At 39.4% G+C, this 18,514-nt stretch overlaps 1 protein-coding gene across 3 annotated transcripts in view; it reads right to left on the bottom strand.

Moving 5' to 3' along the window:
- spidr (scaffold protein involved in DNA repair) overlaps nt 1–18,514 on the bottom strand; it is a 59,700-nt gene that overhangs the window by 4,292 nt on the left and 36,894 nt on the right. For 2 of the 3 annotated variants that reach the window (XM_034184104.1, XM_034184105.1), the window contains exons 11-18: nt 13,080–13,238; nt 8,218–8,305; nt 7,424–7,564; nt 7,242–7,301; nt 5,119–5,317; nt 4,870–5,037; nt 357–450; nt 167–278 (exon numbers count right to left, since the gene is read on the bottom strand). In XM_034184104.1, the coding sequence (XP_034039995.1) occupies nt 167–278; nt 357–450; nt 4,870–5,037; nt 5,119–5,317; nt 7,242–7,301; nt 7,424–7,564; nt 8,218–8,305; nt 13,080–13,238 (1,021 nt within the window). Of the gene's footprint in view, nt 1–166; nt 279–356; nt 451–4,869; nt 5,038–5,118; nt 5,318–7,241; nt 7,302–7,423; nt 7,565–8,217; nt 8,306–13,079; nt 13,239–18,514 lie in introns of those variants that run through there. The other variant, XR_004564277.1, reaches the window with a different exon arrangement.

Raw genomic sequence — 18,514 nt, 5'->3', positions numbered from 1 at the left:
ACCTATTTTCAAAAAATAAATTAACCTATTTATTGATGAGTCTACATTTAGTGGTCAGACATGCATTCATTCATGATCACTACAGAAGTTTAATTCTTGGTGTTTTACTTTTTCCCCTGCAGAAGGGTATTGTAATGCCAACATAAAAGCCCACAAAACCTCTCACCTTAACCTTAATAGTGCAATTATTTAACGAAGAACTCAAGAACACTTCCAGTTGAATTCTGGTGGTTGGTTTTTGTACTGCAGATTTGCAACAAACGCAGTGGAAGGTCTGACTGATGGCAAGAGAGAAAACATTAGGCTTCAATATGTTAATTAACATTATAGTTGCATGATTCATCATGAGAACTTACGGCCTTTCTGATAAGAGCTTTAAATGATCACTTCCACAGTGGCTGCAGACAGGCCAGCAATAAGCCGTGCTCTCATCCACACCAACTACTACTCCTGCAGGCAGAAATAAAAGCACTAAAGTTCAGAGTTCAGATCCACTCGCTAAACCAGTACTGGAGAACACTGTTTACTCTGCGCTTGCAATTTGCTTAATTAAGTTCACTTTAATTTAAATTCTCCCTACCCCATACTGGAAAACTGAGCCAGAACACGTTGTGCCATCAACATCATGCCCCCCCCCCAACAAAAATTAGCAAAATTTCGGGTCCCATCCCTCATAGTGCCTGACATCCACATTTTATTCCAACATGATCATGACCGCTTGGAGAAAAAGTGACAGCGGACTAGCGATATGAACGGGACGGCTGTGACTTTTAAGTCATAAGACTGCTAGCAGTTGGTGATGTCCATGCTTACGGGCTTACTGACCATCTCTGAACAAAGGCAAAACACCAAAAACAAACAAAAAAAATCAGATGTTTAACAGCCATCATGTAGAACTCACAGACCTTGGAAATATTGAAGTTTACAAAGCTCCATGAAACCCAAACGGTGCTGTGTGCCAGTTCTCCTGGTTTTATTTGTTTTATACGTCATGTGGAACAAAGCAAAGAATCAAGAAACACAAATGTGATGTTGGCAAACAGGCGTTTAGTATTTCTTCTGTTTTTCTTGTTACTTAATGCTGCCAAATTCTACCTTATCTGTTCTCTTTCTGCTGCCTGATTCTGTTTTTTTTCCTCTCTGTTTGAGATGCGGCTCCATCCAGAAGTGGGAGTGGGCGTCTTCTTCTACAAGCCTCCTGTCCTGTACACCAGCATGGACTCCCAAAATTTCCTGTATATTTGTATTGTCAAGTGTGTCGGCAACATGGTCCAAGCAGAGGGTCGCCCCTTTGAGTCTGGTCTGCTTGACGTTTCTTCCTCAAATCATCAGAGGGAGTTTTTCCTTACCACTGTTGCCTGTGTGCTTGCTCTAGGGGTTAGTAAGGTTAGACCTTACTTGTGTGAAGCACCTTGAGGCAGTTTTGTTATGATTTGGCGCTATTTAAATGAAATAAATTGAATTGAATTAATGATCATCACATTGAACACATGGAACTTTGAACTATCGAAGCATATGAAGATGTGTGAAGTCAGAAGCAGCATCAGAGAGAAGGACAACATTGTCTGTGGCTGCTGTGGCCGCTTCTGGAGGAGTAAAACCAGCGGGATGTGGCTGTGTTGGAAGGTACGCATTTATCTGTTACTTGCTTTGTCCAGTCTGGTTTATACTCATTCGATGTATTTTTAACACTGGCTGTGCCAGTTACAGTGCAACCGAAAGTGTGACCGAGTGTAAATCTCTTCAAAATAAGTCTAATAATAATGGCGCACCCCCTATAGTGTCTTTGGGGTGACTGTATGTGGTTGGAAGAATTACAGTCACGTGACTTGTGGTGCCATTTTGGGTTCAGAATAGTGTTCGCTGTTAATCTGTCTGCATGTAAATCCAGCTATTTTATTTATTTATGTGCTGAAAATGCCGGGTTGTTGTGCATTTGGAGGCACAAATAGACATAGCAAGGGCTTCAAGTAGTACAGATTCCCTTCAGATCTAAACAGAAGAAAAATTTGGGAAAATAAAGTCAGCTGTGTGGACTGGAAGCCGAGATCATCGTCAAAGTTTTGAGAGGTAAATTTATTGTTCAGTCCCATGTACAGTAAAACTCGCCTAAACCATCATCGTATAAACCAGATATTTGCAGTCACTAGACAAAAAAAAAAAAAAAAAAAAAAAAAAAGTCAAATCACAGCCGGCTGTGATTTGACTTTTTTCTGCTTTCACTCCTTCGTCTGCCATCATATGATAATAGTTTTTGCATTGTGCGTGCTGATTACAAATGGACCAGAAAAGTCCGCAACTTTGCAGCATGAAGTCCATAAAAGAGGAAAATTTACAGCTTACCTTTGATGTGGAGGTGATAATTGTAGAAAGAAAAGTTTGAGGGTCAAATTAGTCCATAATAAAGCATAATCCAGAGATGGAGAACATTAAAACTCGCACGTCACTGTATGACACAGAGTTACAGAGCTGCAGCTACACAAATCCGGCATTAAATTAATTAAATAAAATTATCATACATTGTAAATTTATTTAAATTTGATAGGCTAACTATTTTTATATTTATTTTGCTTGTACCTGTAGTATGTGGTTAAATGATTAAAAAAAAAAGTTGAAAACATTTAAGGCTCATTCAGTAGTTAGCACAGGCGTCATGTTCTGAGTTGACGCCACTGTCTCTATCTTGGGACACTACCTCATGCTACCCCCCCCCCCAACCACCACCACCCACAAAAAGACACTAAAACACTGGTAAAAGTTCTGCACCCAAGTTTCAAAGTCTGTACGTTTGTGACAGATTACAGATTGAATGAGATAAAAACATCATCTTCAGTTTTATCTGTGATTGCAGCGATGCTGTAAAAACAGCAGAAAAGTACTCACTCCCCAACCACAGTAACTGCCCACAAACAGGACATTATATAAGATAGTGAACTTAACACTGATAAAACTGACTGCATGCTCTCCGGTTTGCGGCTTTTTTCTTTCCACTGGTAATTTCCAGAAGATATGATTTGTGTATGACTGCAAAAGCTCGCACGCTTGTTTTATTTTGTTTCAACCACCTGACCAAACATTAATGGTGAGAGGGGCCTGAACTTTCAGTGAGTTCAGAGAATGATCTTTGCCCTCAGCTGTGACATGAAACCATCAGATGCAGATCCTTATCTGCTTTAGACAGTTCTTCTCTGCTTCATATTTGCATAATTGCTCAAAAAAGCAAACTGGGAGACAGGGAGAGTTAACAGAAACCTAAAAAAAATCCTGAGGGAAAACAAAGAAGAAAAAAAAAATGTTTAGCATTGCAGAGTAGCTACTCAAAGGTGAGTGTATATCTATGTGTAGTAACATTTAAAATGTCAAATGACTGAAAATGGTTTCACCCCTCGATAACTGCATTACGTGCATGTTGATAAGTACGATGTTAATTCATATGAACAAACAAAAACAAACTTTAGAAAGACTAACCTGGAAATACAGTCCACAAAGTAAAAACACTGCAACAAAAGTGAAGACACTTATGATTAATTAAACAAAATCAAGTACACCTGTGGTTTCCAATTAAAGTAACTGCATACCATGGTTATAAAACCGTGTGTGCACACCAGGACATTTGTCAAGTGTGAGACCTATGGGCTGCCTGCATGTCTGTATCATGGTTCCACATGGAAAATAATTGTTAGAGGAGCTGAGAAATCTCACTGTGGTCCATCACAAGGATGGAAACGACACAAGAAGATGGACAACCAACTAAAAATCAGATGAAACACAGTTGTAGCAGCAATCAGGAGGTATAGAATCTGTTGCCAGTAATCAGAGATGAAGTCGCCGTCGTTCTAAAATGATGCCATATTCTTTGGTCAGGTGAGACCAACATCAATTTCTTTGAGATGGGGCCCAGAATGTTTGATGTGAATCTGGTTCGGACTACTACGGCGAAGCAGAGTCCCGATAGTGAAGCACAAAGGAGGGAGTGTGATGACACAGGACTGCATAAGTGCAAAAAAGGTTTTGGGGAGATGACTGCCAGAGGATAATCCAAAATACTGGCTGACAAGAGGATTCATGGTCTTCAGAAGCTTGGCTGGAGAGGAAGTGTATTAGCAAAAATCACAGAAGAGTTTCTAAAGAAGAAAAATGTGAAAGCTTTGGCCGGGCAAAGTATGTCACCAGACTTGAATCTAACAGAACACAGTCTGAAGAGAACTGAAGAGAAGAGTGACACACCGCCTCCAGCAAAGAGCAGCTAAAAAATGTCTTTGAAGATCGACAGAATGTGTATAACACAAGTATTGACGCTTGAAACACACAAAGTACTGAAAAACCCAAACATTTTAATCTCAGTCACGAAAGATGGACTGACATCAAGAAGGCGCGCTGTGCATTCGGGTACAACGTGCTAAAACCCAGACCGTAACTATGAGTATGTGACACTGCACAGCAGCTCAGGTGGTTGCTGCAGGTGAGTTAGTTATGTTACATTTTTAAGAAAATTCTAATTATTGCTTCCAAGTCAAACTTTGTTTTTCTTATATATTTTTTGCACATTATAAGACATTTCAAATTTAAACCATAATCAGAACCAGACGGTTCATTTCACTGGCAAATGACATGGGAATCAATATGATTTCTCCACACTGTCATGTGTTTGTATTTACTGAGATTCTAAACAATGACAGCCTGAGGACACAAAGTAACTAAAAACAGAAAGCAATGCCTTGAAGCCACAGGGGGAAAAAAAAAGCCTCCTGCTAAGCAGTAAATATATTTATATATACTGTGGCTTTCTTTCTCTGAGAAACACAAGACTTCCCATGTTGCAGAAAAGCTACATGGATGATGCAGGATTCCGTGAATGAGGAAACTGACCTGTGAGAGAGCAGAGAGTGTTTGGTGAGATTTCTAGATCTAGGGGATCCAGTCGCACAGGTTGGGGCAGGGTCTGCGCCTGGGATGTGGACAGCGACTCTGAAAGACTGCTTTTGGTCTCCACAGACCACATCTGAATAACAGACTGCTCCACACACAGGAGAACACCTAGATTATAACAGTGAGGTGTATTATAACATTTAAAAACAATGATTTAATAGAATGTAATATAACAAAATAAAACACTACCATGTTCTTTGAGCGCATCTGTGAATGACAAGCTGCAGGCAGGGGAGGAGTTTAATGCTTTGAGGACAGGGGAAGTGAGAACGCAGGATGTCTTCACACACAGGGCCACTGTTCGCCGACATTGTCTCTCGAGTTGCTCCTCCTGAAGACTGGGGTCTGTCAGCACAATCCAAACCTCAGTTTGGCCTACATCATTGTGCTGAAATGAAACAGAAAGACAAAGTAAAAAAAAAAAAACTCAAACAAACAGGACTGACAGAGAACCCAGTAAGTACTGCACAACAAAGACACAAGTACAGTAGTGTTCAGAATAATAGTAGTGCTATGTGACTAAAAAGATTAATCCAGGTTTTGAGTATATTTCTTATTGTTACATGGGAAACAAGGTACCAGTAGATTCAGTAGATTCTCACAAATCCAACAAGACCAAGCATTCATGATATGCACACTCTTAAGGCTATGAAATTGGGCTATTAGTAAAAAAAGTAGAAAAGGGGGTGTTCACAATAATAGTAGCATCTGCTGTTGACGCTACAAACTCAAAACTATTATGTTCAAACTGCTTTTTTTAGCAATCCTGTGAATCACTAAACTAGTATTTAGTTGTATAACCACAGTTTTTCATGATTTCTTCACATCTGCGAGGCATTAATTTTGTTGGTTTGGAACCAAGACTTTGCTTGTTTACTAGTGTGCTTGGGGTCATTGTCTTGTTGAAACACCCATTTCAAGGGCATGTTCTCTTCAGCATAAGGCAACATGACCTCTTCAAGTATTTTGACATATCCAAACTGATCCATGATACCTGGTATGCGATATATAGGCCCAACACCATAGTAGGAGAAACATGCCCATATCATGATGCTTGCACCACCATGCTTCACTGTCTTCACTGTGAACTGTGGCTTGAATTCAGAGTTTGTGGGTCGTCTCACAAACTGTCTGTGGCCCTTGGACCCAAAACGAACAATTTTAGACTCATCAGTCCACAAAATAATCCTCCATTTCTCTTTAGGCCAGTTGATGTGTTCTTTGGCAAATTGTAACCTCTTCTGCACGTCTTTTATTTAACAGAGGGACTTTGCGGGGGATTCTTGCAAATAAATTAGCTTCACACAGGCGCCTTCTAACTGTCACAGCACTTACAGGTAACTCCAGACTGTCTTTGATCAACCTGCAGCTGATCAATGGGTGAGCCTTTGCCATTCTGGTTATTCTTCTATCTATTTTGATGGTTTTCCATTTTCTCCCACGTGTGTCTGTTTTTTTTGTTGTTGTCCATTTTAAAGCATTGGAGATCATTGTAGATGAACAGCCTATAATTTTTTTCCACCTGCGTATAAGTTTTCCCCTCTCCAATCAACTTTTTAATCAAACTACGCTGTTCTTCTGAACAATGTCTTGAACGTCCCATTTTCCTCAGGCTTTCAAAGAGAAAAGCATGTTCAACAGGTGCTAGCTTCATCCTTACATAGGGGACACCTGATTCACACCTGTTTGTTCCACAAAATTGACAAACTCACTGACTGAATGCCACACTACTATTATTGTGAACACCCCCTTTTCTACTTTTTTATTAATAGCCCAATTTCATAGCCTTAAGAGTGTGCATATCATGAATGCTTGGTCTTGTTGTCTACTGAATCTACTGGTACCTTGTTTCCCATGTAACAATAATATACTCAAAACATGGATTAATCTTTTTAGTCACATAGCACTACTATTATTCTGAACACTACTGTATATAAAAGCACAAAATTAGATGGACAGCACCTTTCAGGTCACCCTGATGAGATTACTCATCAACAATCTCAACACAATGACAGGAAAAATGTTCCTTCACATTTCAGTAGTGTGGGCCTGTGGCAAAGTCCACCACTTTGTTCTATGCTGCTATCACATCTTGGTCAAAGTGTAAAGGTTTCACTGATCAATGGTAGAGAACATTGACTGTCACACACAGTGATATGAAGACTGTCCTGTACGTCAACAAATTCTTATCAGATTCTTAGTTCAAATGATCTTACAGAGAGGACTGATGAGCTTCAGAACACAAACTGCAGATTCTGTACAGTAACACAATTTAAAAATATATTTGTTTAAACAAAATAGTGAAGAAATACCTCCATTTTCTTGTATATAATGGTGGCAACAAAACTGCAACGACAGGTTGTGAGCTCACTCTTTAAAAAAAAAGAAAAACAGTCTGGGGTTAGTGTCTCCTACAGACTTAGTGAATTATCTATTAACAATAAAATAATCTTGAAGCACTGTACAGATTTTCTGTACATGAGCAACATTTTACCTGTAGTATATCTCGTAATGTTCTATGTGACGGGGGGACATAAAGGGGGGACACAGTCGGCCTCTCAGTGGGCTCCACTGAACTTTCCTGGCCTGTCAGGATGTAACAGAAGCTCGGAGCTGGTCCTGAAGGTCTGCTCGGCTTTAAGCACACAACACTTGTGAGTACATCCATTGAAAACATAGTGCATACTTATGTTAGAGTCACAGCATCTTCGCGGTGTAACGGCACACGTATTTGTACCGAAAAAGTTTGTTGCGCGCATTGAATGAATTACAACCACTGCATGTGTATATTTTTGTGTGCGTGTGTCTGCTGTCTGTGCATGTGTGAAACTCACTTTGTAACGCTTGTGTTTTCCACGAGTAAATTTAGCAAAGGACCAGATGTCCTTAGTTCAGTACATGTGTGCAGCAAACATACACAGAGCTTTCAGACTGTCCACTCTCATTAAGGTCTGTTTGGGAACACTATGCTTCCTCAGTTAATAACTACACCAATGCCGAACCACAGTGGGCAGGGAAACGCGCCTGCCGAACCACAGAAGAAAGCACAAAGAATCCTGACTTTCCAGACCTAATGATAACTTCTTTGACAGCTGGGGCGGTATTATATTCTGGATATGTGCAACGATAGTGAATTTATTTCACTATCATTTGTAAGAAGGAGATTTGCAAGAAGGAGATTAAAATAAAATGCAAAATGGTGTCAATGCTATCTTTTCAATAAATGTAAATGTGTTTTTGGGTGAAGAAGCTCAGAGATGTTTGAGTTCTGCTGGACTAAGAACTTACACAGCGCAAGCTAGCTGTGCTTCCATGTTCTTTAACCGACATCAGCGAGCGCCACAGACTGTCTATCAAGCTGAAAAGCCTGAAACACCTGAGTGAGAGACACAGCAAGAGAGAAAAAATGGGAAAAAGTAAGTAGGGAGGCACTGTGGGGTGGGGGAGGACAGAGATACTGGGAGAATAACAGACTTTTAGTGGGAGAACAGTGTGTCACAGCCAGTTTCACTTCCACTGAAACATGAATCTGTTAGGACAGAGCTCGTTTTAACGTCACTTGCAGCTAAAGCATGCTTGGGCACATACACAAACAGTTTTTACAAGCAGGTTTTTTGAAAGACTGAAGGGTGGGAAACTATTCACACCCTACCTGAAATCCCAATATCATTGTGATATAAAATTAACATTTTTAAAAAGCCAATTACAACTGACTGTTTTTTTTTAGCCACATTTATAAACACTGATGTGTGACATGAGGCTTCCTTCACCACACTGACAGACTGAAGGGTTACAAGTAAGGTTTCACATTTAAAGAGAAAAATTCCATTCAGAAAATACACCACCATCTTAATTAATATTTTCATTGTTAGTGGTTTTTTGTTTTTGTTTTGTTCTCTTCCCCTCTAGCACGTTTAGGGCAAATGTGGTGGTGTGTGCTTTCATATCAGCCATTGATTCAACTAGTTAGTCAGCCTTTAATCACAAGGTTCCTTTGTATGGAACAGGTTCTGCAGCCCATTCAAGTCCACCTGTCTAAGGATGAGTAATAACAGGCCTCACTGAAGTCACTCTGATTTTTACATTGAGCTTTGTTTTAGCCTTATTTTACAGCTTTAAAATACAGATAAAGGTACAGGTAAGCAGCTGTTAGTCCAATTTAAACCTCTTCCCATCTATGGTTAAATCCAGGCCTCAAGATCAAAGAAGATTCTTACAGGTATGACAGTTCATTTTCTAATTTATTAACACAAGAACAGGTCCTGTTAAAACTATAATGGCAATAGACAGGGTGCAGTTCTTCTCCAAAGTGGACTATCATCAATTGCTTAGAACCCCCCCCCCCAAGTTAATATGTTTTAAAGGTGTGTACTATTGCATTTGTAAAATTCTTTCAGACAAACGCATGCACACGCACACACACACACTTCAGGCCATAAATTTGACCCCAATTTGTGTAGTTTGAAAATAGTTTAGTAACATAACTCTAAAAGTCATGCAAAATCAATCAGCAGCACCTAATAACATGCATGTCAAAGTTGTTTTACAGCATACATTTCTGTAAACAGTCACGTCTCACATCTAGATTTGTGTCATAAAAAAAAGCCAACCCTGCAAGACTGCCAGAGTGATGTTTGTAAGTTAGAGCTTGCCTACTGAGAAGCAACAGAAAGGTTCATGGGAGCTATTTAAATTAAGCGCACCTTTAAAAGGAGAACTTTGACATTTTTCAACATAGACCCCTGTTGGTTTTTGTTTGTTTGTTTGTTTTTTATTCAGATGTTTAGGAAGGTCATCATTTCACTGAGGAAAAAAAAATGCATTATATCTATGTACGAGAATGATTTAATTTATTTAAATAAATATATTATTTAATTAGAATGCTGCAGACTAACCAGCTCATTAATGTTTTCAGATGGGGTTAATCAGAAACAGAGTATGTCACTTCTTACAGCCAATGAACATGCAAAAATATTATGACGTGGCTGGTGTCATGGGGAAGGTCTCTAAAAACAGAGCCTAAGTTCTCCTTTAAAATGGCTGTGAAATAGTTCCACATTAAAATAAATAAGTAATAAAAATTAAACTCATAATTACTCCCTATTTAAACCAACGTACAGCTAACAAAACAGTTGACTGGAACAATGAGATGTCTCATAACAAATATCCTGTGATCATTATTATTATCAAAGCACAAGTTCACTTCTTTTACAAGTTTTGCATCATTAAAACACTGTTACCACTCAAGCATCTGATATACAACTGACATGCAATTCATTTTCCACTGCTGGCAACACTGTGCCCAAAGTGCATCTGTATCCAGATACACTGGATGAACATCTGTTCCTACAGTTACCAAAAAGACAGACGGGATACACCAGCACAAATTGTTGCACTCAGAGTAGAGATCAAGCAGGAGCCAACACAGTGCAGCAGTCGCCAGCAGCCAGTACTACCTTCACTTCAGGGCTCTGAATAGTTGTACTGCATGATATGTATTAGTACCACAAACGTCGGTTAATACCATGTTCTCTTATTGCATTTACAACTTTTCAGTTTTGCTCTATAAACATCTAATTGAGAGTTCGACTGCTTGAATTTGAGCTTTATTTATCAGAATTAGTCAGCAATCTGTTGACTAGTCAACAACTAATGGTACCTGACTCATCGACTAATGACTTTCATTAATTGCACCAACCCTAGTTTATATCAACCCTGCACAAGTCTAAGATGTTAGCTCCACTGAGTCTGTTTACTGCAGCTAGAGTGCACAGCAAACTTAATAATATTGCCAACAAAATATGTTGTAAATTACCATATCCATAAATAAAACAGAAAATACAGAAATATATTTTGGAAGAATGGTGTGCCAGCCTTTACAAAGCATTACAGAGACAAAGAATCAATGCCAAGGTGCAGTGAAGCTGTTCTGGTGACAAATGATTCCCAGAGATTTTACGACAATACTTTAAACCGGTTTTAACTTTGACACACAGTTGTGTGCTGTAAATAATCCTAAAATGCACAAGCTCCTTTAACACCTACTGCAAATTTATGGTTAGAAAAAAAAAGCAATTTTAAGTTAATATAGAGCTCTAGTACTGATGCCTTACTGCAGCCTTTTTTTAAAGAGTGGAACACTAGTGGTCCACGAGCGACCCCGACTGGTCCGTGAGTATATTAGTAAAATATTACGTTTTAAATGAATATCCCATTCAAACTGTAGTGTTTCTCCAAATATTTAAAAAACTATCTCAAAGTCTAATACAGTGTATCTGGAAAGTATTCACAGTGCTTCACCTTTTTTTTATGTTAAAGCCTTACTTAAAAATGGATAAAATTCTCCACCCAATACCCCATAATAACAATGTGAAAAATGTGAGATTTTTGCAAATGTATTAAACATAAAAAAACTAAGAAATCACATGTACATAAGTATTCATAGCCTTTGCCATGAAGCTTAAAATTGAGCTCAGGGGCATCCAGTTTCCACTGATCATCCTTGAGATGTTTCTACAGCTTAATTGGAATCGACCTGGGGAAAATTCATTTGATTGGACATAATTTGGAAAAACACACACCTATCTACATATAAGGTCCCATATTTGACAGTGCATGTTAAAGCACAAACAAAGCATGAAGTCAAGAAAATCTCTGTAGAACTCTGAGACAGGATTGTCGCAAGGCACAAATCTGGGGAAGGGTACAGAAACATTTCTGTTGCTTTGAAGATCTCAATGGGCACACTGGCCTCCATCATCTGTAAACAGAAGACGTTTGGATGCACCAGGACTCTTCCCAGAGCTAGCCGCCCGACTGAACTGAGTGATTGGTGGAGAAGGACCTAAGTCAAGGAGGTGACCAAGAACCTGATGGTCACTCTGTCAGAGCTCCAGCATTCCTCTGTGGAGAGAGGAGAACTTTCCAGCAGGACAACCATCTCTGCAGCAATCCACCAATCAGGCCTGTATGGTAGAGAGGCCATTCCTGAGTAAAAGGCACCTGAAGGACTCTCAGACCATGAGAAACAAAATTCTCTGGTCTGATAAGACAAAGATTAAACTCTTTGGCATGAATGCCAGGTGTTATGTTTGGAGGAAAGCAGGCACCATCCCTACAGTGAAGCATGGTGGTGGCAGCATCATGCTGTGGGGATGTTTTTCAGTGGCAGAAACTGAAACAGTAGTCAGGATTGAGGGAAAGATGAGTGTAACAATGTAAAGTGACATCCTGGATGAAAACCTGCTCCAGAGCGCCCTTGACCTCAGACTGGTTGATTGGTGATTTTCCTATAATGCACAGGTTCTCTGGTGAGTGAACAGTGTCATGAAAGACCTCTGCTGTCATAAATGTTTGAAAGCCAAAATACAGCTCTTTAACATGTCTATACCTGTACTCTTATTACTTTTGAGTGCAAAGAAGACAATTTCTAAGAAACTGGAAAGCAAAATAAATAATCTGATTTAACTCAGCCAAAGCCCACATTTCTGACCACAAGAGTTCCATAGTTGACCCATATGTAAGTCCTGAACACAGTCCATCCATCAGTCAGACCACAGACAACCTCCAGAGACACGACAGACTGCAGCAGTATTGAGGATACTGAGGATGTAAACATACCCGCCAGCCAGTCTCTAAATGTTCTCATGTCAGTGCTTCTAATCTGGGATCCTGACTATGGAAACTCACAAGGGGCTCAGAATACTCACCTCAGTGTCATTTTACATGTAAACAGTGACACTGGTCACAGGACAGAATAATCAGGGTCACAACATCACAGGACATTCAAAGATATACATGGGAAATATGCTGCATTTTACATTCTAAGCAATCCATACTCAGAAAACACACCTGGATGAATCTGACAGTTTACCTTGAGGCTCATGCCTCCAGAGCACAAAGGTGAGTCTGTTTCACATGTATTTCATATCAGAAGTTGGTTCTCCAGCCATTGCTCACACTTATCTTCTCAGATAGCTAAAGTAGTAGATAAGATAAGCCCACATATAACAGAAATCCACGTCATGATAGTACACTGAGGTAATCAGCAGTTATCCCAGGTTGAATTCTGCCCCCACTATGAACCAAAATTCAGATGAAAAGCTAATCAGGCTTGCAGGTTTGTTTGCAGAGCACAGTGTGGATCTCACCTTTCTCGAGTGACCCGCTGCACCACTTTAATGCCTCTCAGTATGCAGGTCTTCCCCTGCCACATCTGGCCGTACTGGTGCAGCTGGTCTTTGCAAGGCAAGACGTGCAGCTGGACCACACTGAACATCCCATAGCTGTCCTGCACAAGTACACACAGCCTAAAGACAGAAACAAAAACAACAGACAGCACAGAATGTTTGATCAACTGCTTTAATTCAGTTCAAGTTTATTTATATGGCACCAGGTTCCAGCAAGTGGGTTTTGAACTTGTGCATGTTGATTCTCCACCGGAAGACAAAAACGCGAAAAAGACGCTGTCCATTTCAAGTGCATTGCTATTATACAAGTACCTAACATGGCTAAAAAAAAAAAAAAAAACCATACAAATAGACTTTCACAAAACTTTGTGAAAAGGGTGGGTGTGGCCTAAAATAGTAACCAATATATACCAGGGTAGATATTGGGGGGGACCTGCTTGAAAGGGCATATTAATAACAAAGCCAATGTTCTCGAACCTTAACTGCAATAAGCGGGTTTAGAAAATGGATGGATGAATTCAAAACCGTGAAATGTTTTATAGTAAAGCCAAACAAAAGAATTTACGCTAGGATAAGGAAGCTTTTAACACTGTAGGAAATAAGCATATGAAGGGAAAAAAAAAAAAAAAAACATGAAATAACCATACAGCGCTTTGAGCGTCTGATGCAAATGGAAAAACACTATATAAATGCAGTGCATTTACCATTTACATAATAATTGGCCATACTGTCTACATAGATAAGTATTTACAAGCATGAACTCAGCAAAAGTTGACATCAGTTCTTGGTGACACACTAACAATGCAAAGTAAAGGCTTAATACTGACATTTTGAAGTGTTAATGCCTTGTGGCCGGTTTGACGGGCTGCCGGTGACAGAAAAGACCTTTAGCCTACAAAGTTGTGAGGCGGTGAACTGCTCTGTATTCCTACACTCTACTGCTCCCAGTGAGGAAAATGCTGGAACTGCTACAGGCTGCAGTATCTCAGTTATTCAAGTCCAGACACAGCCCCGGTACCAGCCCTGAGAGTAAACACGAGAGTTCATATCCCCTGGTTAGACGAGCAACGGCCAGTCAAGATGATACAGGGAGGAAAAAAAAATATATTACAGGAAAAAGATAGGGGAACTGTCAGCTTGCCCAACATTCATGTGCAGGTATACATATATCCTAGGTACTAGGAAAAAATTCAGACTGTTTTCAACCACCTGACTGAGTCTATAAATGGATTGTGTTGGTAAACATGAGGTCTGTCTGCATTTGCGTTTAGATATCTGGAAATAGATCTACAAATAAGATTCTTGACATGAGTTTTGGTGGGGTAGGCCACAGTGTTTGTGGCCTACCCCACATTCCTTGTTATTTCTATTCCTAGTTATTTATTTTATTTACAATCTAAAATCAGACACACGCTATATCTTGATAACTCAAAACTTAAAATGTAGATCAGATAACAATAAAAGCTAAAAAGTAGCTCTGTCCTCAATTTTCAAACCTTTTTAAAAGAATCTAAATTACACACTGGCTAGATGAGTTGTCTGCAAGTTAAACTTTTCCTTGACAAAACTGTAAACAGGAATGTAAACATTTATAGCTGATCTTGATGGCAGACACACACACAAAACCCTGTGTGTGGTATTAGCAGTTAGAACGGATACAATGGTGGAAATTATAGTGACCAGTATAATTAACACTGGTGGTATCCACTGTTATGCATGAACTATAGACTAATATGCTATACTTTGTAATTTGTTCACTGACCAAGGTGCAGTTTTTCAGGATTTGAGATTGTCCTCACTAACAAATACTTAAATGTGTCATGCACATGATGCCATTAAGGCAAGTGGAATCACTGTTCAACCTCTCGATACTTTTGCTGTTGTGTGCTGCTGTGCATGTTTTGTTTCAAAAAAATTATGCAGTGACAAGGGCTCATTGTGTACTAAGTCCAAGTGACCCATTAGTAATCGACTTGCAATGACTTGGTGGCAAGCGGCACGAAGGGACAACAGCAAGGCTAAAGTAAGTGGCTAACTGTATAACCATCTTCAATTTGTTTTTTTTGTTTTTTTTTGTTTTTTACAGTTACCTTCTCGGGGACCCACTTGATGCTAACAGACACTTCGAATAGCATTTTCACCAGTTCAGTGGGGACAAGAAACAGCTTACTCAATGTTTTTAGCTCGTCTCTCCAGGTTCACAGTTACTTTGAGGATACCGAGGATGTAAACATAGCCGATAGTTATGCCCAATAACATGATGTACATGTATGATGCTGGATAACCTATGATAGTGTTTGCGCTCTACATCAATACTGCACTGATTAAATTAGTTTTTAAACTCCAAAACATCTAAAAAATAGAGCCCATGTTAAAAATACTGAACTTCCCTCACGTCTAATGCAAAGCAAACAGTCATTTCATTTTAGATGGATGGGATTCATCATGGAAGTTCTCAGAAAACAATCCTTCGGATAATACGATATAATACTTCAAAGGTGTCTTGATGTATCCTTGAAAGTATATGAATTATCGTATACTTTCAAGGATACATCAAGACACCTTTGAAGAGGTGGTTATATTTTGGCTCAGTTTTTCCAATTTAACAGTTTGACAGGAAATTATTATGTTTTTAAATAAAGTTTAAAGGTGTGTGTGTGTGTGTGTGGAGACAATTCACCTCGTTCATAACGTGACAGAACTTAACGATGCGCTGTTGCGCGAACGCGGAACACTATTCTTGACCGTGCGTAATGGTTCCTGATAATTCTCCTGCAACACATGCCATTAATCGTAACGTGTGGTAGGTTGCAACGATTCCTGAGGACACCTGACGCCTCTGCCCCGAATAATCACATTCGTGATCAGCGGCCAAGAATGTGTACTTCGTGGCATTCGTGACTTGTCATGTGTAAACGCAGCATAAGCTACATGGTACACTTTGGACGTCACTTCATTTGGATTCAGAAAATCTACTGAGTTACTGATATGAATCAGCAGCAATTTGCTTATTTTCTTATCAGCAGTAAATAATAAATGAGGTCTGCAAAAACAACCTGTACACACTTTTTTTTAAATTATTAAATAACTTTTATTTAGATATTTATTTGGAATAGGTGAACAACTACACAAAGTAATACTCCATGAGCATTGTTGGCTGCATATTTAAATGTAAATTAAGAAAAATATTGCGCATACATGCTCTACTTTAAACAGAAGGCACAAATACCAGTAAATTAAAGAATAGAGTTTACAACAGATCATGATTATAGGATAAAATAATGCTACACTTTCTCAAAGATAGATTAAAAAATGAGACTCTTGTAGGTAGTAGTTTGACATAAACACATTAACTCGTAACTCATCAACACATTATCTCCTGATATAGCGTCTCACAGGCCACTTCCTCAAACTGTGACAGTCAATCCTAAAATCTCTTTTGCTGCTGCCCTGTTTTAGGACATTTTCAGGAATTTGTTATTGTGATCCATCACAGAATTCTGAGCAACCCAGGTTTTCTTCCAGGAACAACAATCCAGTGAGTCTGCACACACACACAGGCGCGCGCATGTGATCCTTCACACGTAGACATACTATGAAAGCAGGCCTGTGCACATACACATAACTTGGCAACACACAAAGTAAACGACCCACACATCAGGAATAGAGAACACAGGCCTCATTGGTGGGGGGCATAAAGGCGGGATTCCGTCCTATGAGTTATCCACCAATCAGCGCAGTGAGACTGATAAACATGGTTGTAACAAGATCCTTGCAGCACATTGTGTTCCCTTTACAGAGAGAAGAAGAAGAAAAAAAAAACAAAAAAAAAAAACTTGCCTCTCCTCACTTCCTGCAAACAGTTAATCTTGTTTATTCTACTCCGAATTTACTGGAACTTTGCATCTTCTTCAGGCATAAATATTATACTGGTTTTTCTCTCTCACTCTCTCCCTTGTGGATGGTTAAACAAAGGAATCAAATAAGCGTTCTGTCCAGGGGAATGAGTCACAGAGAGATTGGGGACACGACACAAGAGGTACAAAATGTCCTCGTCTCTATGCAGAATTAGGCCAGTGGGATAAAAACTAAGCTAACCCTCGCCACTGCGGAGCAGTTTTTTGTGTCCTGGAAAAGTACTGACAGTGATACGGTTTTACCAAAGGTGAATGATTTGATGACACGTGGCTAGTCACTCAGCAAAATATCATGTCAAGTCACAGCCAGTCCCTACTTAGATAAAGAAAAACAAGAAGGGGTTAAAAAAAAAGGGTCAGACGACTATTAAAAGACAGAGATCTGAAGTGTATACTTCGAGACCCTCGTTCACATCCGTCACAACTGACGGGCACGGTCACAGTCACCCTGACCTTCTACAAGTGGGGGCCTCGTGATCACCTGCTGAACTTTCCCCTACCTTCTTGCGAACACAAACTGGTTGACTCAGGCGGGATGGAAGGAGTAAGGAAGCTAGAGGTGGGAATATGTTTCCGGTCAGTTGCTGGCGTTTGTTTGTTTACCAGCCGCGGAACCAGCATGGCAGGAACAGGTGCCATATTACAACAAATGCTTATTTAGTCAGTTTGTCAGCTGATCAGCCCATTCTCTCTTCACGATTCCCTTCAGAAAGATGAGGCCCATTCCCACAGGGGCATCTCCAGCCCCCATCCCACTCAAAAAAAGAAACCAATACTTTTCTTTTATTACTCAGCAAAGCACAAAAACAACACGCAAGGGGAGGGCCAGGCAACTAAAAGTCAAGCTCACTGGCTACGCCTCAAACAATACACTCAGTGATTCATTAACTAAAGACCACTCTGGTAAAACATCAATTTCTGGCAATAACAGGAGGCTTTAAAAAGCTTTTTTTTTTTCTTTTTTTTTTCCTCATGGAATGAGTTTGTTAACTATTTATGCAATTGTGTTTAAAGGCGGCAAAGTCTTTATTAGTTTTTAAAAGGAGCCACTCAAATTACTTTCTCTGAACATATACTATAGTGTTTATAATTTTTTGTTGGTTTGCTAATACATGTAATTACCTTCAAACAATATATATATATATATATATATATATATATATATATATATATATATATATATATATATATATATACACACACACACACACACACACACACACACACACACACACACACAGTGTGGAATGTTTTACTGTTCAAATCTATGTCGTTTGTGACAGATTAGAGTTCAAAGTTTAGACGAACTAAATTCAACGGCCATTCATCAGCTGTTACTAAATAACAAAGACTCAGTGGAGCGTATACAAGTCGGCCATAGTGTCATCAGCAGCAGTACCCACAAAATGTTTCCGTGTCAAATTTTAGGACATACATACGCAACCTTTTTTTTGGCTACTCCCATTTACTCTAAGCCGT

This window comes from Thalassophryne amazonica, chromosome 12 (genome assembly GCF_902500255.1).
Source record: "Thalassophryne amazonica chromosome 12, fThaAma1.1, whole genome shotgun sequence".
In the NCBI taxonomy this organism is placed as follows: Eukaryota; Metazoa; Chordata; class Actinopteri; order Batrachoidiformes; family Batrachoididae; genus Thalassophryne; species Thalassophryne amazonica.
This window is presented reverse-complemented; position numbering and strand designations above follow the sequence as displayed.